General features: G+C 53.7%; 1 protein-coding gene across 14 annotated transcripts in view; it reads left to right on the top strand.

Annotated features, from left to right (window-relative positions):
* The first annotated feature begins 7,844 nt into the window (after nucleotides 1–7,844).
* The window catches only part of GRIN1 (glutamate ionotropic receptor NMDA type subunit 1), a 40,505-nt gene continuing 24,801 nt past the window's right edge, over nucleotides 7,845–23,548 (top strand). For 9 of the 14 annotated variants that reach the window (XR_007891277.1, XM_051636465.1, XM_051636464.1 and 6 more), the window contains exons 1-4: nucleotides 7,966–8,241; nucleotides 11,294–11,428; nucleotides 18,162–18,338; nucleotides 22,683–22,745. Coding sequence is in view for 11 of the 14 variants with exons in the window: in XM_051636465.1 (XP_051492425.1) it covers nucleotides 7,984–8,241; nucleotides 11,294–11,428; nucleotides 18,162–18,338; nucleotides 22,683–22,745 (633 nt within the window). In the remaining 3 variants the exon portion in view is untranslated. Of the gene's footprint in view, nucleotides 8,242–11,293; nucleotides 11,429–18,161; nucleotides 18,339–22,682; nucleotides 22,746–23,548 lie in introns of all 14 variants that reach the window. The other 5 variants (XM_051636470.1, XM_051636463.1, XM_051636460.1 and 2 more) reach the window with 3 other exon arrangements.

The raw sequence follows: 23,548 nt of genomic DNA, 5'->3' as shown, positions 1-23,548 counted from the left end.
CACCCTGATGGAAACTCATACTTGATGTTTTCCACCCTTTCTAGTGGAAGCGCCGTGGTTGGACAGAAGTCGGGTGGCTCTGGAGAGGTTATTTAACCACGAGGTGGCACCAGGCAGCTGCCAGAGTCGGGGGCCGGTGTCACTGCCCGGGACTGCAGGCAGAGCGTTTGTTGCCTGCAAAAAGGGCCATGAAACCAGTCCCAGCAGAGATGAGCCCAGGGGCAAAGGGTCAAGGATGGGAGTGAAATCGCAGCCCAGCTCGAGTGTATCTGCACTGATGCATGTGGCGTGGGCAACAACCAGGATGAGCTGAAAGCCCTTGTGCAGCAGGGCAGATGTGACACTGTTGCCATCACAGAACCGTGGTGGGACTGTCCAGACTGGAAGGCTGCAATGAGTGGATATGAGCTCTTCAGGAGGGACAGGCAGGGCAGGAGAGGCAGAGGTGTGACCAGCCTGTTGGGTGAGGGGAAGGCTGTGGACATTGCCTTCCTAGACTTTGGTGAGGCCTTTGACAGCAGCTCCTGGAGGAGCTGGGAGGTCATGGCATAGACAAGTGGGCTCTTCACTGGGTATAAAACTGGCTGCATGGCTGGGCCCAGAGAGTCGTGGTAAATGGGGTCAAATCTAGATGGTGCCCAGTCCCTCAGGGCTCAGTTTTGGGTCCAGTCTTCTTCAATATCTTTATTAATGACCTAGAGGAAGGGAGGGAGAGCTTCCTAAGTAAGTTTGCAGATGATGTGAAGCTGGGAGGAAGTGTGGGTTTGCTTGGGGGGAGGAAGGCTCTGCAGAGAGACCTGGATGGGCCGAGGCCCATGGGATGAGGTTCAACAAGGCCGAGTGCCGGGTCCTGCACTTTGGGCACAACCCCAGGCAAAGCTGCAGGCTTGGGATGAGTGCTTGGAAAGCTCCGTGGTAGAGAAGGACCTGGGGATGCTGCTTAACATGAGCCAGCAGTGTGGCCAGGTGGCCAAGCAGGCAGGGATGGTGTGACCAGCAGGAGCAGAGAGGTGCTGGTGCCCTGTGCTGGGCACTGCAGAGGCTGCACCTCCAGCACTGGGGCAGCCCTGTCCCCCTCACTGCAGGAGGGATGTTGAGCTGCTGGAGCGTGTCCAGAGGAGCTACCCAGCTGGTGAAAGGTCTGAAGAAAAGTCCTGTGAGGAGAGGCTGAGGGAACTGGGACTGTTTAGTTTGAAGAAGAGGAGGCTGAGGAGAGACCTCATTGCTCTCTACAATGACCTGAAAGGAGGTTGTAGGGAGGTGGGAGTTGGGCTCTTCTCCCAAGTGAGTAATGACAGGACTAGAGGAAATGGGCTGAAGTTGCACCAGGGGAGGTTTAGACTGGAGATTAGGAAGAATTTCTGTGCTGAAAGAGTGGCTGGACAGTGGAACAGGCTGCCCAGGGAGGTGGTGGAGTCACTGTCCTTGGAGGCATTCAAGAAACATGTAGATGTGGAACTTCAGGCCATGCTCTAATGGCCAAGATTGTAGGTTGTTTTGTGGGTGTTATTTGGTGGAGTGTGTGTGGTGTTTGTGTTTGGGGGTTTGTTATCTGGGTGGGTTTTTTGTTTATTTGTTTGGGTTTTTTAGGATGGTTGGACTCGATGATCTCAGAGGTCCTTTTCAACCAGGACTATTCTGTGATTCTGTCCCTCCTGGGAGGGGAGCAGGAGCCTCAGGGATGCTGTTTACTACCTCCTCCTGAACGTGGGTTTCAGAGGTGGAAACTCTTGCATGATTCTGCACCCATCATTGTGAAGGCAACATCCTGTTTTGAAGACACCTCTTTCTGGAAGGGTTAAAATTCCAAAGTGCCTCATCTGCCATTGGCCCCTTGTCCTTCCCTCTGTTCAGCTTCTTCAAAGCCCAAAGAGGTTGGGCATGCTCAGAGGTCTCAGTCTCCACTTGGTAGAGCACCTCTGCCTACCAAGGAAGCCTGTAACTACCTGGGCTCTACTTGGAAGACACAGCTGGAGAAGCTCGTATGGCCCCTTTCCCAGGGAATTCGGCCCCTCCAGCCTCTTCCAATGGTGGGGCCATTCCTGCTGGAGAAATGAGGCTCCACAGGCACAAACCACCACATCTTGCAATGAGAGGGCTGCAGGCTATTGGTGCAACAGCAGCTTCTGGTGTCCCAGAGTCCCTGGAGATGAAGGAAGTGGTGTCAGCTCCACCTTGTGAAGCAAGGCAGCCACATCCCAAAGACAAACTTCCCCTTGGATTCTCAAGCTGTTAAACTGAGCTCCAGTGCAGTGAGCTGGGCATGTTGGAGCACCAGGGGCTGCTCCATCTCCAGCCACTCTGCCCTAGTGGCTGCAACACCCCAGCTCCAGTGTCCCCTGAGGTGAAGATGTGCAGGAAGCCCCAGGCAGTGGCTGGTCTCTCTGAGCTCCCTTCCAGCCTCTGCTGTGAAGCAGTCCCAGGGGACTGCAAGTCCCTGGGGACAAGTTGTCCCATCCCCTGGGACACAATGTGCAGGCAGCTGAAGCTCAGCCACCTCTTGGCTGGTTTCCAGCAGAAAATTGGAATGTGCTAAGTATGAAGTTTCCCTGCAGAGCAGTTGAAACATGTGAATGCTGTTTTTTCCTTTAGCAAATTATCCCAGTGGAAATTCCCACCCACTCCTGCACATCTGACTGTGTTCCTGTGCATCCAGCTCTTTCTGATTCCCCAGAAGCTGTTTCTGTGTTTCTCACCATCTTTGCCTGTGGCCATCAATGTTCCATGTCCCATCCCTGCCCACTTGGGAACCTCTTGGTATCCAACACCAGCTTAATTGCTTGTGTCTTGGTGTGACTCCCCCCCAGCCCTGTGGAGCTGCTGCCTTGGATGGAGCTGGTGGAGTGTGGGAATGTTCCTGTGCATGGATGAGGCAGTGATGGGAGAAGGGGAGAGAGCTCAGTTCTCATCACTTGGCAGCAGCTTCTTTCTATGATGACAGGGACTCCCGAGGTGACACACACTGTTCTAGGAAGGCGGGCAAAGGTCCTCGAAGCCCTAGATCAGTGTCCTGTAGGAAGAGCTGAGCAAAGCCACCACGGATGCTCAGAGCAGTGCAGCTCCATGCTGCACCAGCTCTGTGCTGCCTGGTGACTCCAGAAGCCACATCTGAATTGCAAAGCAGGCTGGGCTGAGCCTCTCTTGGCTGAGAAAGCATTTAGGGAGAGCACAGGCCCTGGGCAGGGGCTTCTCCATCCTGGGTGTCCTCTGGAAAAGGGGTGGAGACAGGGCCAGAAGATCAGAAGGTGACAGCAACAGCTCAGGACACAGGGCTGCTCAGACACCTTCACCTGCACCTCCAGCCCATTGCTCCCTGCAGCTCCCACACCACAGAAATGAGATCTTGGGGCACCCTGCTCTGAGACACCAGTCACTGCCTGGTTGGAGGGCACTCACCATGACAAGGACCATCCTCCTGCCATGTCCTAGCTGCTCACACAAATCACAGTGGGGGGAACACCCTGCACCAGCCTCCAGGCGGGCGGGGAGGGGCTGGGGGTTGGTCCCTGCACCCCTTGTCCATTGTCCATCACAATCCACTGCCCCTCTTGGCCTCACACCAGGGTCTAGTGCCATTCTGCATCCCTGTCCTCGGTCATTGCTTGTTGGTCACACAGCACAGAGCCACCAGGGGGGGTGTCCTCTGCCTGCAAGATACCCAGGGCACAGAACCCATCACCTCTGTCATCCCCCCCTACTTTTCCCAGCTGTGCTGGAGCAGAGGCAGTTATTGGTCATTGCTCCTGGTCAGCAACACCTGACACTGCGGCCAGGATGCTCTGACTCCATCCACTCTCACCTCTTCTGTTGCAGCTCATGAGGATGTTTTCTCCAAACATTCTCAGGGACCCCTTTCCCCATTTTTTCAGCCTCTTTGTAAAGCTGCCATCCCTGGATCTGTGGCAGCTTTGCCACCTGGGGTGCCCCAGTGCTTCCTACGGGGGCTCAAGCCACTGCCAACCAGTGCTCTGACCCCTTGGGCTGCATCCAGGGACAACACTCACTCCATTTTGTTTTGCAATCCATGGTCTCTGACCCCCTGATCAATATGAGAGACCTTCTTCCCAGTCAATGTTTCCACTGCATCAGCAGTCCTGTCCTAAGGGCAGGACCAATAATATTCACTTCTACTGACACAGCTTTGCACTGACTATCTTAAAATGTGTTTCAGTGCTCTTTTTATCAAACAATCCCAATTATTTGGCATCATTATTTGCTATCTCACAGATTTATCATCAGTGATTGCTTCCAGAGCACAAGCACAAATCCTGCAGTACCAACCACACCACAAATCCTCTCATACCTGCAGCAACACCTACACCCCATCGTAGTTCTTCACCAAAAACTGCCAAAGCTGGTCAGTGTGTGTTTCCTTGTTTTCTACCCTAGACAAACCACTCATGTCTTGCATCTGTATGTAAAAAGCATTTCCACAGGTGATGTTACAGCTGTGTGGTTACTGGTATCAACTGGTTTTGAACTTTCATAGAATCACAGAATCCCAGGCTGGTTTAGGTTGGAAGGGACCTTAAATATCACCCAGTTCCAACCCTTTGACATGGGCAGGGACACCTCCCACCAGCCCAGGCTGCTCCAAGCCCCATCCAACCTGCCCTTCAACACTGCCAGGGATGGGACAGCCACAGCTTCCCTGGGCAACCTGGGCCAGGGTCTCACCACCCTCATAATGAAGAATTTCTTCCTAACATCTCACTTAAATCTCCCCTCTTCCAGTTTAAAGCCATTAACCTTTGTCCTGTCATGCTCTGCCCTTGTCCAAAGTCCCTCTCCAGGTTTCCTGGAGCCCCTTCAGGTACTGGAAGGTGCTCTAAGGTCTCCCTGAAGCCTTGTCTTTCTCAAAAGAAGAACTTGGTTTGGCAGCTCTTTTCCACAACTGGGACTGATGTCTTACCTCAAGGCAGATGACACTTCCAGCTGGGTCCAGTGCTGCTCCCCTGAATTCTCTGGGTCTTCTGCTGACTTGCTCTGGCCAGGGGAGGAATTACACCATCTCCAGGCATCAGGACACAACACACACATCAGTCCCATGCTCTTGTCCAACTCTCCAACATCCAGAAGATGCCAGACATAAAGAGCTGGATCACACTACACACATACTAATTGCTTACAGGCAAGTGTGGTAAGTTCTTGTGTCAAACCACAGCTGAGAAGGTTGCCACGATCTGCCAGGAGGCAGAGACAGGAAAAGCAAAGACCTTTGCTCGCTGCAGAGTCCTCACAAGGATCAGCTGGTGGCTGCCATTTTACCTGTTAGTTACACAGCTTCCAGCCTGGGAAACCCTGCATGCACCCGTGGCCTTCAGACCATCAAAGAGGCTGAGAATGCAGCAAGAGTGGAAGTTGTGCAGTGACAACATCTGTGGTGGCTGAGCCTGGCTGCAGGATGGTGTGATCCAGGCTGGTCCTGGTGCCAGGACAACATGGTCCATGGGAGGCATGACCTGAGAGCGAACAGGCTCTGCTCAGAGCTCTGTGACCTTTCCAGGAACATGAGTCTGTGGAGTCAGGAAATGAACGGAGGCACAGGGGGAAGACCCTGGCTCCTGAGCATGGTCATCTGATTCCTGAAGTGGCTCAATAACCACATTCATTTTTCTCCCCACAGGGAACTTAAGATAATAAAGAGGAAAGACATTTTGCTCTCCAAGGTGAGCAAGCCAAATGAAATTCCAAAGCCTATCTTTCACCTTCATCTTCTCTGCTGAGTTCCCTGCTGTGGCCAGGTCTTGCCTTTATTATTCTTCTGCCACCACCTACACCAGGGCCCAGGTCTGTATAAACCACTCCAGAACATCTTCTTCCCAAACAACCTGCTGCAAATGTACCTGGTAGATAGAGGAAGGGATGAAGTCCATCGTGTGCAGTCTAAGGGTAGGGATGTAACACTCCTGAACTCGCACCCTTCGTCCCTTCAACACAGCACTTGGGCCCCTCAGGGTGGACAGAGCCACACCACATGAGGACCACAAGGCCCTCATATCCATGCATGGAGGAGGAGGAGTGACACAGTGAGGCTGGAAAAGCTAAAACATGCCTGGAAGCCTGTGCTGAGAGCACAGCCAGGTCATTGTGGAGCTCCACGCAAAGCACTGCAAGAGTTAAGGTGAGGTGGGGCCATTTTCCTTCTCTCATGGAGCGTGTCATAACCTCCTGGGTTCCATTGCTGTCCCAAGTATTGTCCACAGCTTCTTGGAGAGGGTCTCCTGGCTGGCAGGATCGCTGCGTGGCACTCGAGCCCCTGGGCTGCTGAGACCCTGCAGCATTACACAACAGCCATTTTGCTTCTGCAGCTTCTTCCGAGTGCATGTGGGCAATGTGGGACACAGACAAAATGGTTTCCATGGCAACTTGCACTTCAGAGATGCCAGTGATTTGCATTGGGGGAAAAAAAATTCTGCTTCCACTCACGTTGCGAGCGAGCAGGGAGGTGGGCTGCAGCAGTGCCCAAGAAATGGCTGATGTAAAAATATCTCTGGTGATTTTTCTTCTGCAGTGCTCAGCCTGCTCTCCTCTTGGCTGGCACACCGTGGGCTGGTGGCATTTGTCCCATGCAGTCACAAAGCAACAACCCTGCTGGTTTTTGCCAAAAAGGCCGAAGTGGCAGCCCTGGGGAGCAATGGGCTGTTCTGGCCCTGGAATGGGAGAGACATGGTCCGGGAGTGAAACTCAATGACCTTCATCCAGGGAGTCAGACTGTCCTTCAATTGTTGGCCACTGGCTGCTGTGCCTCCATTTCCTTCAGGGAGGCCAATGGTGGCCATGGGAAAGACAGATAAAGCCAAGACCTCAGCAGGCAAACCAGGTCACCTCCTGGAGTGATGCGGTGAATTTAACGGAGGAAAATGGCCAGTTGCCCTGTGAGCTCATGTCTGGAAGAGTGGTGGCTCTGTCTGGAGAGACAGAGTGAAGCCAAGGAATCAGGCTGCATGTCTGCAAAGAGGTGTGTTGGTCAAGGGAGGGCTCTCCAGCACTGGAGTGAGCACCCACCCTGATGGTGTTCCTGTCACAGGGAACTCTTCCCAGCTGGGGGTGTGTGCTGTTCAGAGATCATAGAATCCCAGACTGGTTTGGCTCGGAAGGGACCTTAAAGATCATCCAGTTCCAACCCCCTGCATGGGCAGGGACACCTCCCACCAGCCCAGGCTGCTCCAAGCCCCATCCAACCTGCCCTTCAACACTGCCAGGGATGGGGCATCGTAACCGATGCTGCATAAGTGGGAATATTTGTTCTGGAAGGCAGATGCCAAAGACCCTGGTTTACCCGATAATCTGGGGTGATTGTGCCTCCCAAAGCGGGGGGGATACCCAGACCCAGAACGGCCATTGCAGGTGCAAAGGGCAGAGTGAAACCCCCAGGAATGCACCCCACTGCAGTGGGGGGCTCAGTCCCAGGGCTCTGCACCCCCTGCCCCAGCGACATTTCCTAGAGGTGCGGGAGCCAAACCCAGCCCCGCAGCCCAGCTCCCCGCACTCCCGCGGGGTCCCGCTGCAGGAACCCGGGGAGGGGCAGGTGTGTGTCTGTGCAGCCCCCTCCCCTGCCCAGCTGGCCGGGGGGCAGCGCCGCAGAGCCGGAGGCCGTGGGGGCAGGGCGGGGGGCGGCCGGGGGCCGGGGGGAACAGGCTTTCTGGGGTCCCTGGGTTCAGGGGCGGTGCGGGGTGCGGGGGTCAGCCGGGGGGCCCGCGGGCTTTTCGGGGGGCCGGGGCGGGCCGGGGTCGGGCAGCGCCGCAGAGCCGGGATCCTCGGGGGTCGGGGGCTGGGGGGGGGGGGGGAGGGTCCGGGGGGGGTCCGGGGCGGGTCCGGGGCGGGGCGGGGGGGGCGGGCGCTGCGGCAGCGCGTGCGGGGCGGGCGCGGGAGCGCGCGGTGGGTTCAGCACCGCGGAGAGCGCCCCGGGCCGGGGGCGCGGAGCGAGCGGCGGGGGGGGGGGGGGGGCGGGGGGGGCCGGGGGGCTCCGGCCACCCCTGGATGAGCACCATGAGGCTGCTGCTGCTCGCCCTCCTCTTCTCCTCCTCCTTCGCCCGAGCCGGCTGCGACCCCAAGATCGTCAACATCGGCGCGGTGCTGAGCACCAAGAAGCACGAGCAGATCTTCCGCGAGGCGGTGAACCAAGCCAACAAGCGGCACGGCACCTGGAAGCTGCAGCTCAACGCCACCTCGGTCACGCACAAGCCCAACGCCATCCAGATGGCCCTCTCCGTCTGCGAGGACCTCATCTCCAGCCAGGTACCCCGGGACGGCAACACCCCCCCCCCCCCCCCTCCCCCCGCCGCCGCCGGGCACCCCCCGCCCCGTCCCCGGAGGGCTCTGAGCTCCCGCCGCGACCCCCGCCCCGTCTCATCCCCCCGGACCCCCCGAGTCGGGTCCTGCCCCGGCGCCCGCATTGCAGCCTTTATGTAAGCGCGGCCGGCGGCAACTGCGCGCCGCGGGTTCACACCCGCACCCCGGGGCACACACGGGCACCCGCACACCCCCCGGAGCACGCAGGAGCTCTCACACACACCCCAGGATGGCACGGCCACCCCAGCACCCCCAGGGGCACAGGCGGGCACCCCGCCTGCCCAAGGGCTCACACCCGCAGACGGGTGTGCAGGCAGGCTCAGCCAACACCAGGCGTGCAGACAGCAGCACACGAGCACACACGCACCGTGCACGGCCACACGTCACCGTGGGCACACACAGGCACACACAGAGCTACGTGTGAACACGCTGGGCACACACATGGGCACCCACACGCCGTGGGCATGGGGCACTATGTGCTCGTGTATCCTTGTGGAAATGCCCTTGGGCCGCCCTGCCTGGGCACACACATCTTGTGCACACGTGCGTGGCTGTGCAGACACGGGTGCACACACACAACCCTGCGTGTCTGCCCTCTTATCTGTGTGCAAATGCACTTGTGCATGCATGCTCTGCCCCAGGCACACGTGCATCCATGTGCACACCTGAGCCCTCATTGCACCAGCTGCGCACACACACACGTGCTGCTACACAAACACACTACTGCAAAAAACCTGCAGTGCTTCATGTACGCACCCCCAGCACAGCTGCACACCCTCCCCACGACCCCCCAGCACCACAATGAGCACCCCCCCTGCCACACACACATGGGAGAGGCAGGTACACACCGGGGGGTTGCAGGCACACAGGGTGTGTGCACACACACAACCACGGGCACACACACACACACTGTGCACGCCTGCACACACCTGCACAGGCCAGAGAGCTGTGGGCACACACAGAGAGCACACTGGACATGCATGTCTGCTCTCACAAGCCCAACTCACACCTCCCTCCTTTCTACATGGGTACACAAGGGGGCAGTCCCAATCTGCAGGGGGTGGGTGCCCTGGTGTCCTGTGCAACCTGCGGCCCTGACCCTCCCCCTGCATGAGCTGAGCACAGCTCACCAGCCCCATTCTCCCATTTGGGGCCATCAAGTGGGCAGCCAGGAAGGTACCAACCCACCCCCATCCCAATCACCACCCCCCCCCCCCACGCATATACAAAAAGTGGATGTGGACCCATACACAGGTACAAGCACACACACAGATGGTTTGAACGCCCACACACGCTGACACACACACACAGCCAGAGAGGGGGGAGGGAGCTGGGGGGGCAGAGGTGCACAGCAGAGGGGAGCTGGCATGTTTGCAGCTCTGCTTCCCCATGTGGAGAGGAAGATGTCTGGAGACATCCCTGGGGGTGCTGGCAGAGCCGGGCTGAAGCACAGTGAAGGTGTAAAACCTTCCTGCTGCCTGGGAGGGGGCTGGGTTGGGTCCCTCGCTGAGCCTTGGCTCCATCCTGCCTGATGTCCTGTGTCCATGTCACCTCTGAGCATTTTCCCCATGGCAAACCCCATGGAGCCCTGGGGGTTGCAGGTGCTGGTATGTCCCTGTGTGGGTGGTGGGATGCAGAGAGCAGCTCTGGGATGCAGACTGGGCTGCGAGTGCTGGAGGTACTCACACTGTCCCAACATGCAGGGGTTCTCCTGGCCCCAGCCCCAGAGTGGGGCACAGCCCATGGGTCCTTGCAGGGGCTGCGAGGCAGAGGGGGCTGGGACTGTGTGCCTGCAAAATGGCTCTGCTTGCTCAGCTGCTGCGCAGCGCGGCCCTTGTCCCCCCCAGCCCTCTCGGTGCCTGCTCCTCCACCGAGGCCTTGCCCCAGCCCTGCTGGGGACAGGTCCTCACCCACCCCCTGTCAGCACAGCCCTGGTCACCTCTGCACAGGGAATTCTTCTCCTCTTGCCTCCCCAGGTCACCTCCCCAGCCCCTTCCCCAGTAATTCTTCCCTTCTCCCACTGCAGAGACTCCAAACCCTGCCCCAGCTTGCTCTGCACCCTCAGCCTGCTCCCACCTGAAACCAGGCAGGATCTTCCCTTTTGTCACCCCAGGTCTCCACACATGCTCCTCTCCTGTCCCATCTGTCCCCCCAGCCCAGGCACAGAGCAAATCCCAGGGCTTGGGCAGATGCTTGGAGGAGGAAGAAATGTTATTTCCTCCCAGACATCAAAGTCCTTGCACTGATTCACCCTAGCAGGAGAGCTGTCACCAGCTGGGGACATTCCTTGTGCCGTGGTAGGGCATTACTGTAACAAAAGATCCCCCAAGGGATCGCCCAGCTCCTTCCTCTCCCTTTGACACCAAGGATCATCCTGCTGGAGATCAAAATCCCTACCCTGTGGTAATAGCAGGATCTTGCCCAGATCTTCCTTCCCAATTTGGGTAGGACCCCAATTGCCTGTGAGGAGCAGATCCTGGCTCCTGCCCCCGTGCCCAGCCCCCTCCCCCAGCTTTCCCATTCCTCCCAGTGCTCAGGGCCAGATGGCTGATTCTCTCCGTGGCTCTGCTCTCCCACTCCTGGTCCCAGCTGACCACTTTGTTTGTAATAGTCCTCAGAGGGGAATTACAACTGAGTATTAAATGTGTGGTTAAAGAAATCGCATTACACAGTGTGACTGTAAGGGAGATGTTTCCCTTTAATCTGCAATCCATGCAAGTTATTAGTTTAGCGAGCAGAGAGGCCAGGATGGCATTTCCATTAAGATACAACCCTGAGCAGGGCTGGCACCTCTCTGCAGGCTGCAGCTCCCCTGGCTCCCTGTGCAGTCCTTGCCTCCCTGCTCCAAAGTATCCGAGTGCCAAGGGCACGTCACCGTGGGGCTGCCAGGTGTTGCAGAGAAGAAAAGGGGGGAAAAATATATTAAAAAAAAAAATCAGCCTGGATGGCCGATGTGCTCCTGTGAAATAATGTTTGTGTCGTGTATCCTGTCCTGCAGGTCTATGCAATATTAGTTAGCCACCCTCCTGCTCCCAACGATCACCTCACACCAACACCCGTATCATACACAGCTGGCTTCTACCGGATCCCAGTCATTGGTCTGACAACACGCATGTCTATCTATTCTGATAAGGTAACTGCTGCACCCTTCTAGTCCACTCCCTCATACGTGTGGTGTCAATCCAGAGTGCCCATCAGGAGGATTAATGATGACTACACTGCCCTGCCCTGTGTCTGTCTGTCCATCCATCCTCTCCAGTTAAACCTGCAGCTCCCTCCATCCCTCCCTCTCTCCCTCTCCCACCTTCCTGGTACATGATTTTTTCACAGCTGCCAGTGCTGACCTACATAGTGCTGGGTGATTTCTGCAGCCATTCCCTGCCAGGCTGCTGGGCTCGCTGCTCTTCAGCCAGGGCAAGGGCACCAAGCAGCTCCTGCTCTGCTCACTAGTGACAGCTGGGGGGGTTCTGGGTGCTCCTGGGAGTGGGGGGCTGCTGAGGGGCAGGAGGATCCCAGTGGAGCCTGGACCTCGGGCAGGAGCTCTCTGGGGCTTGCAGATTGTGTGGTGGCATTCACTCCTTTGGTTTTATGTGATATTGGTAAGGGAGATAATAGAATTGACTGACAAGTTATCCTGAGGCTGTAACGACATTCAGTCCAGCCAGCACTCAAGAAAGGGGTTCACATTCCAGTGTCTCAAACCACTGTCTGCTGTCCCTGTGAGAACATGTAGACTTCCAGGCTGGATGAGGTCCTGCTGGATGTGCCTGGGGGCAATGCCCTGGCCTGGGTGAGAAGATGCTGTCATAGTCAGCTCTCACAAAGACACTTTGGGATTAGCAAACTAGAGCCAGGAGCCCCACAGACCGTTGCAACCTTGGTGGAGGTTTTTGTCTAGGTGCACAAGCTTTAGTGGTGAGATCAGGCCTGTTTTGAAGCATAAATCAGCCTTTGCTTGGAAAATGTGAATATTCACAAATGCAAATGTTCAGTGCAAAAATAGTCATTCCACCTACATGCTAAATGCAGCCCAGTCTCAGCAGGGAGGAGCAGAGGCTCCTGGTGCTGCAGCAGCAGGTCTTGGCATCTCCCACCAAGTAAAACCATGGTAGGACAGCCAAGACCATGGCAGTGACAACAGTGGTGTCTGGCAGGGGACCTGACAGGGTCCCAGCAGGCATGGTTAGAAGGAAAGGGATGGCAACAGAACTGGCAGGCCAAGGGAGAGGGCAGGCAGCAGCAGGATGTGAAGGGGGGATTTGGTTGGTGCTGCCACGGGGAGGATATAGGTCTGGTCAACACTGTCACCAAGAGGGACCTTGTCACAGTGCACACAGAATCACATAGAATGTGAGGGGTTGGAAGGGACCTTTGGAGATCATTTAGTCTCCACCTCCTCTGCCAGAGGAGGTTCACCTAGAGCAGGTTGCACAGGGTGGCATCCAGGCAGGTTTTGAATGTCTCCAGAGAAGGAAACTCCACAAGCTGCCTGCATAGTCTGTTCCAGTGCTCTGTTACCCTTACTGTTCAGTTTTTCTTTATGTTTAGGTTGAACCTCTTGTGTTCCACACCATGGCAGGGAAAGGGGACCCTGCAAGCTATCAGTCCAGCAGAGCCATACTCATGGAAGCAAGCTAGCTGTTCTTCTACAGCACAGAATCACAGAATGTTGGGGTTGGAAGGGACATCTGGAGATCATCAAGTCCAACCCCCCTGCCAGAGCAGGACCAAAACTAGGGCAGGTCACTCAGAAAGGCATCCAGACAGGTCTGGAAAGTCTCCAGAGAAGGAGATTCCACAACCTCTCTGGGCAGCCTGTCCCAGGGCTCTGTCACCCTCACAGGAAAGAAGTTCTTCCTCATGTTCAGGTGGAACTTCCTGGGCTCCAGTTTGGATCCATTGCCCCTCGTCCTGTCCCAGGGCACAAGTGACAAGAGGTTTTCCTTGCCTTCTTGACCTTCAGCCCTCATGTATTCACAGACATTAATTAGATCCCCTCTCAGTCTTCTCCTCTCTAGACTGAACAGCCCCAGGTCTCTCAGCCTTTCCTCATCAGGCAGGTGTTCCAGTCCCTTCATCATCCTCGTAGCCTCTGTTGGACTCTCTCCAGTAGATCCCAGCAGGACCCAGTGCTGGTTGTGCTCACCCTGAGGGTTGGGCCCTTCCCTGGCACACTGCACCTCAGACTTTTTTTTCCTATTTGAAGCCTGTTTTCTGCCACAGTGGCTCATAAAGCCCACCTGGCTCCCTTCAGAGCTGGAGGAGTGACCTGCTGTGGCAACCCACTGGGGTGGCAGGGAGGTGGATGCTCCCCACAGAGGGTTTGGGGGTGTCAGGCAGGTGAGGGGCTGTGAGGTGCACTTGTCTGACTGAGCCATGGTGGCCATGCTGTGTGTGTCCTCGCTCCAGGCACTCACAGAATAGAATCATAGGATCACAGAACGGTTTTGGCTGGAAAAGTCCTTGAAGGTCATCAAGTCCAGCTGTTAGCCCAGCACTGCCAAGGCTACCACTGACTCATGTCCCTCAGCACCACATCTACGTGGCTTTTAAATCCTTCCAGGGATGATGAATCCACCCTTGCCCTGGGCAGCCTGGGCCTGGGTCTGAAAACCCTTTTGGAACAGAAATTGTTCCCAATATCCAATTTAAACCTCCCCTGGTGCACCTTGAGGCTGTTTCCTCTTGTTCACTTGCTTGTTCCCTGGGAGAAGAGACTGACCCCCCATCACTCCAACCTCCCTTCAGGGAGTTGCAGAGAGCCAGAAGGTCTCCCCTCAGCCTCATTCTCTCCAGGTTGAACACCCGCAGTTCCCTCAGCTTCTCATAAAACTTGTGCTCCAGACGCTTCACTCATGCCTGGTTGGGCTCTTGCTCTGCATCTTTCCCTCCGTGGCAGCTGGGGCTTGAGGACTGAAGTTCTCTGAAGACTCGCAGGGATGAGACGGGGCAAAGGTAGGGCCTGGGTGGGTAGAGAAGCAAGGGAGAACTGGCAGGAGCTGGAGAGAATGGCAAAGGTGGGAGGGCAGGACAGCAGAGAAAAGGGGTGTGAAGATGTAGGACTGGCCAGACAAGACTCTGCATCCCCATGCAGGACAGGCTGGCTGGTGCCACACAGGGACATCCAGCTGCTTCCCTTTTTGGTTTCCACTGATCAGCTTGTGTGGTTAGTTTGGGGTTTTTTTTGTGTTCTCTGTTTTTTGGTGTGTTTTGTTTTTTTTTTTTTGGTGGTGTTGGGGTTTTTTTTGGTGGGTCTTTTTTTTAATTCAGGAAATTATATCTTTCAGCTTCGTTTCTATGGAAACAAGCTTGTAAGATCACTTTGTGTGCACGCCCCGATTGGTTTTGAAGGCATCAGCCAATTTTAGTTAAATTTTACAGGGGTTTGAAGTCTCAGCTTTATTTATGGTCCCCCTGAGGTCAAGCTGCTGAGGAAAGGAAAAACGTGGGCCCCAGCAGAGACTGGTTTGCCCAGTATCTTTAGATGCTCTCAGAGCATCTCCAGTACAGCACAGCAATCCACAAGCTGTAGCTGCTCTTTCAACAAAGCAACCTGAGGGAAGTAGCTTCATTGTCCCTGTATTCAAAGCACTATTTGTTCTAGAAACAGTCTTGCAGCCATCAAGCCAAGCACTCTGGCTTGGCAGCCTTTATTTGGCCTTATGAAATCATTACCTGCTTCTTCACCGAGATCCTCACGCTGCCCGTCAGGGTCCTGCCAGCATGGTGAGGGGGTCTCTGGAGCCTTGTCCCCTCGGAGTGAGTGGGAGGTGAGCAGGGAGCTGCAGGAGGAGACAAGAGGGTCCCACGGTAAGGGCAGCAGAGCTGTTCCCATGGCTGGGGTGTCCATCGCTATGGGCAGCCCTTGGTGGGATCTGCACGGACTGGGCATGGCAAGAATCATGCTCTGACCTCCTCGTGCTGGGCCCCCTGAGCAGGCAGGCTGGACTATTGCTGTAGTGCTTCTGTTTGCAGGTGTCCTGGGGGGATTTATATCTCCTTGACATCTCGGCTGAAAAAAATGAGGTGACGTCGTCTCGACAATATGAGCAATATGAAAGGACACTGAGGGCATGAGAGCTGGGATGGCCTCATGCCCTTCATCACCACCACGTGGGACCATCCCTACGTGATAGGGATGGAGGGACCTGCTGGGTACCCCAAGGTGCTGAGCCCCCCACCATCTGCCAGTGAGAGACAAGACCCCTCCCCATGGCACCTCGTGGCCACATGCAGACTGTGTGAGCAGCTCTGCAAACACCTGAGCAGGTTCCCTGCAGGGACACACCCCCCCACACCTTCCTGCAGGCATGTGCTCCCCTTTGTGTGCACACAGAGGCCCTGGTTGCACACACACACACACACACACACACACCTACCTTCTTTTCCTCTCTACTCACATCAGCAAAGTCAGCACCACCAATAATTTGCCATTCCTGAGACCCAGCACATGGTCCCAGCTTGATAAACTCATGCCCAGTGTTTTTAGGCTTCATCCCCATGGGTTTCTGCTGACCTGAATCCACCTTGAAGCCTGGATCCCATCCCAACTGGTATTTACTTACTTTTTGCAGCAATAGGATTAAGTGAGGGAGTGCAGGGCTGAGCAGTCAGGGCAGGTTTAGAGAAGATATTAGGAAGAAATTCTTCCCTGTGAGGGTGGTGAGACCTTGGCCCAGGTTGCCCAGGGAAGCTGTGGCTGCCCCATCCCTGGCAGTGTTGAAGGGCAGGTTGGATGTGTGTCCAAGCTGAGCATGGAATGCAAGTGCTGGTCCTGAAATCCAAACTCAGCATTAGCAGTTAATTATTCTTATTTTCCCTATTTTAAAACTACAGTTCTCTAATTCAAGAGCTGAGACACCATTATAACAAGTCCATGATACTTTTGACACCACCTCAGAAGGCAAATTTGCCTGAACTGTCAAAGCAAGTTCATCTCCAACTTTGCAGTCAAATGTGCCTAACCCAGATATATGTATTTATAACACTTAAGAAAGCCACCATCAGTTTGAGCAGCATTTTTACAAGATATTTGGGGACATAGAAAATAAATCAAGGTGATAAATATTGAAATTTCAAAGGTGTTTTCATTTCAAAAAGGGATTGAAATAGTTTTAAGTTAGTTTTTTTAATTTTTTAGTCTGCATTTTTTTAATTTTTTTTTTTTTTTTACTATTAGCTATTCTGTTCTTTTTTCATTTATCTTCTGATTTTTTCCCCCATTTCCATTTTTCATTTCCATGGGTTTCCTTGAAGCAATTAAAAATGCTGACGGATTAAAAATTACAAATGCTCAGCCACACTTCGTGTGCCCCTGGTCCAAGCTGTGGGTCTGGACCTGGAAACATCTGGACATCTCTGCTGACTCCAAAGGGAGCTTGAGCAACATGGTGGTGTGAAGGCCACCATTGTCTTTCCACTGATTGTCCCTATGGTGCTTCTTCCCCATCCCATTGTTTAGGACAGGGCTGTGAGATGAGCTGCATTTCTCCTGCTCTCTGTGCAATTGGGAATGTTTGCATCAGTCATAGAAAACTGCAGCTCTGAGATGCTTTTTGCAGATCTCCTGGGTCATTTCTTCCTGCCATTGAGCATCCACAGTTCTTCTTGATCTTCAGTAATTAGGAAATGTTTCCAGAGGTTTGATGCTTTTTCTGCTGCCTCCATCATGTCTGGGTTTTGGGACAGGACAGGGACAGACACACTGTCCCACCCCACACACCTGACCATGACAGGGGGTTGCAGTGTTCTCTGTAAGTTGCATGGTTCAGTTTGACTTTACCACCATTGTTGATTATGAGGTGGAGGCATGATCTGCTCTGCCCACCCATCCTGCACGGGTCCATGGTGGACATGACACCCTTTCTCTCTCAGAGGGAATCACTTAGACCTATTCAGGACATTTGGTCAGGTCTCTGGAGGAGCAAGTCTGGACAAGTCCTTTTTGGTCCAGAGGACCATCTTAGCCTTAGAAAAGAAATATGATGGTGCTTTGTTTTTATGCTCTTCTGCTGAGGCTGCTGCCTCCCTCCAGCATGTAGCTGGCTCCTCAGCAGCCTCCATGCTGAGCTCAAGCACTTTCCTGTTCTAATATTTGACTCCAGGGCCTTTTGGAAAAGCTGCATTTTTGAAAACCACTCTGTCAGCTACAGCTTTTGGTCCAATTTCTCCCCAAAGAGTGCTGTAGTTAATTAGACTGGAAAGGCTCTTGCTTGATCACCCAACCCTAATGATGTCTCTAACCAACCCAGATAGGTTCACCAGGGCACGTGTCCAGAGCTGCCACCCGGGTGCTCTTGAGGAACAGGCTGACCTAGAAACTGCCAAGCAGCATGTTATAAAACTGCTTTTCTGAACTTCTCTCATGAAAAATGACTAATATCATAGAATGGCAGATGGGTTTGGGTTGGAAGGGACCTTAAATATCACCCAGTTCCACCCCCTGCCGTGGCAAGATGCACCCGCCCCTGCTTGTCGCTCTCTGAAGAGGATTCATTTTGGTTTTTTTGTCCTTTGCTCAGTAACCTTCCCACTCCAGAAGAAAGGCTGTATTTGCACTGAAAGCTGCTGCCAGTTTGTTGCTGGACAGGCTTTTTTTCACCAAATCTCAAAACCCCTCTTTGCCATGTGCTAGGTCAACCACAGAGAGGTACAAAATCATAGCCAGGGTTTGCTTCTCAGCCAGAAGGAGTGCAGGTCCCAGAGGCTGGCTCCAAGTGTGTGACCTAGAGGTCTACCAAAAACTGCTGCTCTGCCTCTTTGGCCTTGTGATCTCAGCCCTGTCCCCACAAACCTGCCCGGTCCCCAAGATGTACCCTGGCCCATGACCCAAGCAGTTTTTGTTGAGCTCTTGTTCTTCCTTGCAGAGCATCCACCTGTCCTTCTTGCGCACAGTCCCACCATACTCTCACCAGGCCAACGTCTGGTTTGAGATGATGAGAGTCTTCAACTGGAACCACGTCATTCTGATAGTCAGCGACGACCACGAGGGTCGTGCTGCACAGAAGAAGCTGGAGACCCTCTTGGAGGAGAGAGAGTCCAAGGTCAGTTCTTTAACATTGTCTTGTAGCTTTGTTTAAGCAACAACAACAAAACTAGAAGTCTCGGGCTGTTGTATGTATGTAGATTTCTGTATGTAAAACACCTTTTCTTTCCATTGTAACATGGCTGACATGCTTAAAGCATCAACAGTGTCTGACTAGTACCTGACAGAACTTTGTACTTTATTCATTTCACTTGCTTTGCCATGGTCAAAATCTCCTACATGTAAATCGACTACAAAATGAAGGGAAGGATAACCTGGAGCTCTGCAAATGCCTCGCCCAAGAGTCCCACCCAAGGAGAGGACCAGTCGCTCAGCTTAGGGAAGCACCTGCCCGGTGACAGCCACCCAGGGGCCAGGCAGACCCAGCTGTGACAAACCAACCCCGAATTGGCTAACCCCAGCTTGCCTTAGTGACCAGGAGGGGCAGGGGCCACCAGCAGGGTGCTGCCCGGGGGGTCATGCTCCCTCTCTATAAAGCTGCCGGCGCGGCCGGTGCCCCGTTCCCATTCCATTGAAGCTCATGCCAAACACGCTTTCCTGACACCCCATGCTGGGACCAGAGGGCGGCTGGGGCTGGCGGGAGCAGCTTTATGGAGGAGGTGCACTGTCCTGCACCCAGGGCCAGCAGGGAGCAGGGGAACAGGCAGGGGAGGTCCCTGAGCGTGCTGGAAATTCAGGAGGACTATCAGAGACCTGCTGCCCTGGAGTGAAAGACTGAGCCAGTGCTCAAGATGAGCGGGGAAGGTGAACAAAGGGAGACCTTCTGCTGCAGGCACCTGTCTGGAAGGCAAGGAACCACCTTGTGCCCTACAGGATGAAGTCCCAGAATGTCCTCTTGCCCAGGGTGAGGTCCTCTTCTGGTGGGCAGAGCCCAAGCCCATCTGCAACACTCCAACAGCATCAGGGCAGACATTCCTGGCTGGTCCCTCCTGGGTCCACAACCTGCTCTTCTCCAGCCCCATGAGCATCTTCTGGACTTTTGGCAATTGGCTATTGAGGACATGTAGCCATAGACATTTCTAATTGGAGTTGGCAGCTGAGCTGAGACACAAGAGAGAGCAGCCTGCCATTGCTCTGTGTCACCTCTCATCAAGCCACTGGAAGAACAACTTGTGCAGGGGTGCATGTGACACAAGCCACACTGGCCACCAGGCTTTTGTTTTTGATAATGGTTCCCAAGAAGCTCCATTCTTGCTGCATCCTGGGCCACTGTGGGACACTGGTGTGCCACCAGCCATGGTGGGACCCTTCTACCTCCAGAGGCAGCTTCCCATAGATCAGCTCTCCAGAGCCTCTTGGCAGCACAGTGTCCCTCACCCAAGAAATGCTGTGAAAAGGTTGTTCCCACTGTCAGTCTGAGGTCCTTTTGCTTTCCAGTTTCCTGCAGCTCCCTCTCATGCCCCCAGCCCAGTTTGCTCCATGCAATGCTCTTCAGCCTGCCCATCCTACAGCCTTTGAGATCTGGGGCTTGGAAGATGGGGGTGGAAGGGTCTGTCCTGAGACCTACCCCACATTTACACTGCATTTATGACATGTTTTGGTGTCTCCTGGCAGCTACTGGGCTACTGCAAATGCCCTGGCCATCCTCCAGCCTGGGGCATTTGCTCTGTGATGGTAGGTCACCCTCTGTTCCTTTTGGACTGTGTCACCACATCTTATTTCTTTTTCCTTTGAGGAGCTTGTTCTGGTCAAACTGACTGGTCTGACTGGTCTTGAAGGTGGTCAATATCCCTGCTGGGGCTTTCCTGACTTCCTCAGTCTCTTCTGCTGTCTAATTACTCTTCTAATCACTGGTGTGCTGACTCTCTTCATGCCATGAAGTGGTACCTGGAGCCCTCCCCATCTACTTAAGGGCAGCCTGGGCCTTGGGGAGGGAGGAGGCAGGAGACCTGCTCTTGACCACTTCAAGGCTTGGATCACAGGCCCTGAGGACCTGGGGCATCTGCTGTGGGTCAGAGGATCACCTGCCTACCTGAGCTCTTGGACCTGAGCGTGGCTTGTCCTCTGGAGCCTGTGCCATCCCTGAGTGTCACTGAGGCACCATGGTTTGGATTTGCACTTCAAGCAGGTGCTTGGAGCCCAGCCCTGGAGCACCCTACATGCTAGTCTTGTCTTGGGTCTGTCTGCAATGACTCAGCCTGGAGCTGCTGCTTCATCCCAGTACAACTCTGCCCATGGATCTGGGCAGGCCAGCACTGCACCATCAGTGCTCGGGGGCAGCAGGAGGGGCCAGATGCTCTGAAAACCAGTTTGCCCAAGTCAGAGGTGGCAGGTCCTGGTGTGCTGGCTCCCCTGCTCTGGGGCCATGGTGGTCATGAAAGTGGTCATTTTCTGAGTGAATGCTGGAGAACATGGTGGAAAGGGAATTTTGATTTTGTGGGTATCTGTGGGAAACATGGGCAGGAGGAGCAGGGAAAAGCTGCAGGACCACAGGGAGAAATAGGAAAGAGAGGAGACATTGCTGGTCTAGTTCTGGAATAGGGACAGTGGCAGGAAGAGGCAGAGGTGACCAGGTGCCATCAGGTCCCACTTTCCTGCGCCCAAGACTCTGCTTCATTTTGCTGACCAGCTTGGGTCAACTTGTCAGCACATCCCGGGCACATGAGGTGATTTGTGGCTGGAGGCTGCACGATGGGTGACCATGGTTTTGCCTAAATTTATGGTGCCTGAGGAAATGGGGCCCATGTCTCATCACTGGAGAATATTCCCGCTGTCCTGCTGCAACTCTGCTGCCCTTGGAGGCAGTTACTCCAGGTCTCACTGTGATCTAAGCAGACTCTAAGAAGCCATCACAGAAATCCTCACCATGGACATAATCAGAAGTGAAGAACTGGGCTCCAAGCAGATTTTGCCTCCTCAGACACTTTTGCTTGCAAGGACCTCACTTCTCCGAGCAATGAGAAACCTGTCAGACTGTGCCCGAGGAGAAGAAAGAACCCACAGCTCCAAGGAGGAAAGGAGATCTGCAAAATGTCCTGTCAAAGACTGGTCAAAGTGGTCAGGAGGAGGAAAAAATTGAGTTTGGAAAGCAAAATGCAAAGATAAAACCTTGGTGCCGAAGGAGGAACCAGGGAACATGAACCCTTGCATTCTGGGGGTGCAAAGGGTCAGGTTCCTGGCAGGGATCAGTTGCTGTTGCCATAAGATGTTGCCAAATGGAGACTGGAATAGAGTTGAGTCCTGAACCCCATACAGACAGATCAGGGATGCCCAGCTGGGGTGGGACAGGGTCAAGAAGAAGAGATCAGAGTATGTCCCACCAAAACCTGCCAGGCACCATCCTGCAGAAGTGACCTGACCTCAGGGGCTGCTGCCAGGAAGATCCCCAGGACTCTGCACACTGCTGCTGGGTCAAGGCTCCTGAGAGCAGAAGCTGTTGACCCTCAGAATATTGCCTGGAGGAGAGGAAACCTCCAGATATAGGTTTCATGCTCTGTCGAGGCCAAGCAGCAGAAGTGGCTCAGGCAGGAGACAAGGGGAGGAGGAGGCCCTGGTCCTCCATTTCCTGCAGGCTCAGCCCACACTGAACCACCTGCCTTAGTCCAAGGTGATGTTCCAGCCCAGCAGCATGGAGACCATCCATCAGTGAACCCCACTAGCCTTGTGTAGGGCCAGGTTATGGGCACTGTGGTCTCTGGCAGCTGCACCTCCAGAGCCACCCATGTGCCCCAGAGCCACCAGGTGCCCTCAGCCCTCCTCAAGCACCAGGTAAATGCTGCAGTGTCATCCCATGATCACCATTGCTTCACATCACCACGCTTTGAGCCAGCATGGGACCTAGAGAGCTTTTTCTTTCTCTCTTGGATGGCAACAGAGCTCCAAAAAGCTGCTCCCTCCTCGCAGGAGGTGAGGAGTTCAGCTGAGACACCACACTTGCTGTGAACTGTCTTAGGGTGACCAGGATTGCAATGCTCACAGTGACAGCAGCAACGCTCCTATCCTTACCTGTCACAGTTTGCCTCTATCCAGCACTTTACTCACGCACAACATGTTGTCCTTCCACAGTAATTCCATGGAAAGCCCACCACTTAGGCCCTTAGAGATGAGTAGATTGTTTCTGAGGTAAAAAAAAAGTCTTGCTGAAGAATTCCCCAGGCCCACAGGGGACATCCAACCTCAACGCACCAGCTTGTGACCCTCAGGCTTGCTCTGACCCTCAGGGCTGGGCACCCTGAGGAGCTCTCTCCTGATAGTGGTTTTTGCGAGCTCCAGCGTTATAGAGACCCTTTAGCAAACAGTGGAGGAGGAGGTGGATGTTGGATTGCTTTACTACACGTCATTTTCAACTGTTTATAATATTCTTCTGTGTCTACATATTTTCTCTGTGCACATTATTCATCAGAGTAAAAAAAGGAACTATGAAAACCTCGACCAACTTTCCTATGACAACAAGCGAGGACCCAAGGTATATATGCATGGAAATGCACGCCGCCCACCAACCTAACTAGCAAATGAAAAAATAGCCACAGCCACCAGAAAAAATGATAAATAAATAAATAAATAGATAAAAAGAGAAAGAGAAAAAAAAAAAAGAAAATAAAAGAAAGAAAGAAAAAAAAAAAAGATCCATGACTGTTTCTTGGTAGCACGTTTTTATGTTGAGATAGTTTGGTTTGGACTTGAGAATGGAAACCTAGCCAGCTGACCCTGGAAGGATTTATTTTTGAAACATGCATGTGAACCAGTAATTAACTTGCAAGTGTTTTTGGGGTTGTTTTTTTTTTGGTTTTTTTTGGTTGTTGTTTTTTTTTTTGAAAAGTTGAACCAACCCCCTTTCCTCCCCAAAGGAAACGGTTCCTTGGTGTAAGTTGCTCACTTCTGCTCCCAAAGGTTAACCCTGTGCAATGTATTTTTTTTTTCATTTCCCATGTTTTTGAAAAACAACACTCGTTTGAGTTTTCAATTGCATTTCAAAGCCTTTTTCTCTTTCCTGTACAATGCACGCCTCTTCTTGGGTCTTGATTGACTTCAGTTTGCATGCACAGTGCAAAAAACAAACAAACAAACAAGCAAACCAAAAAGGCAAAACGTTAAAAGAGAAAGGAAGAAAAGAAAGAAAGAAAAGAAAGAAAAGAAAAAAAAAAAAAAGAAAAATAGCTGTAACCAACCTTATTTAGCAGACTTTGGTGCAGTTTAATGAATTCTCTTGACCTTTTTCTAGATAGCATGGCTCTCACGTGCAGTCTCGCGGCTCCCGCACTAACCACG

Source organism: Apus apus, chromosome 19 (genome assembly GCF_020740795.1).
Source record: "Apus apus isolate bApuApu2 chromosome 19, bApuApu2.pri.cur, whole genome shotgun sequence".
In the NCBI taxonomy this organism is placed as follows: domain Eukaryota; kingdom Metazoa; phylum Chordata; class Aves; order Apodiformes; family Apodidae; genus Apus; species Apus apus.
This window is presented reverse-complemented; position numbering and strand designations above follow the sequence as displayed.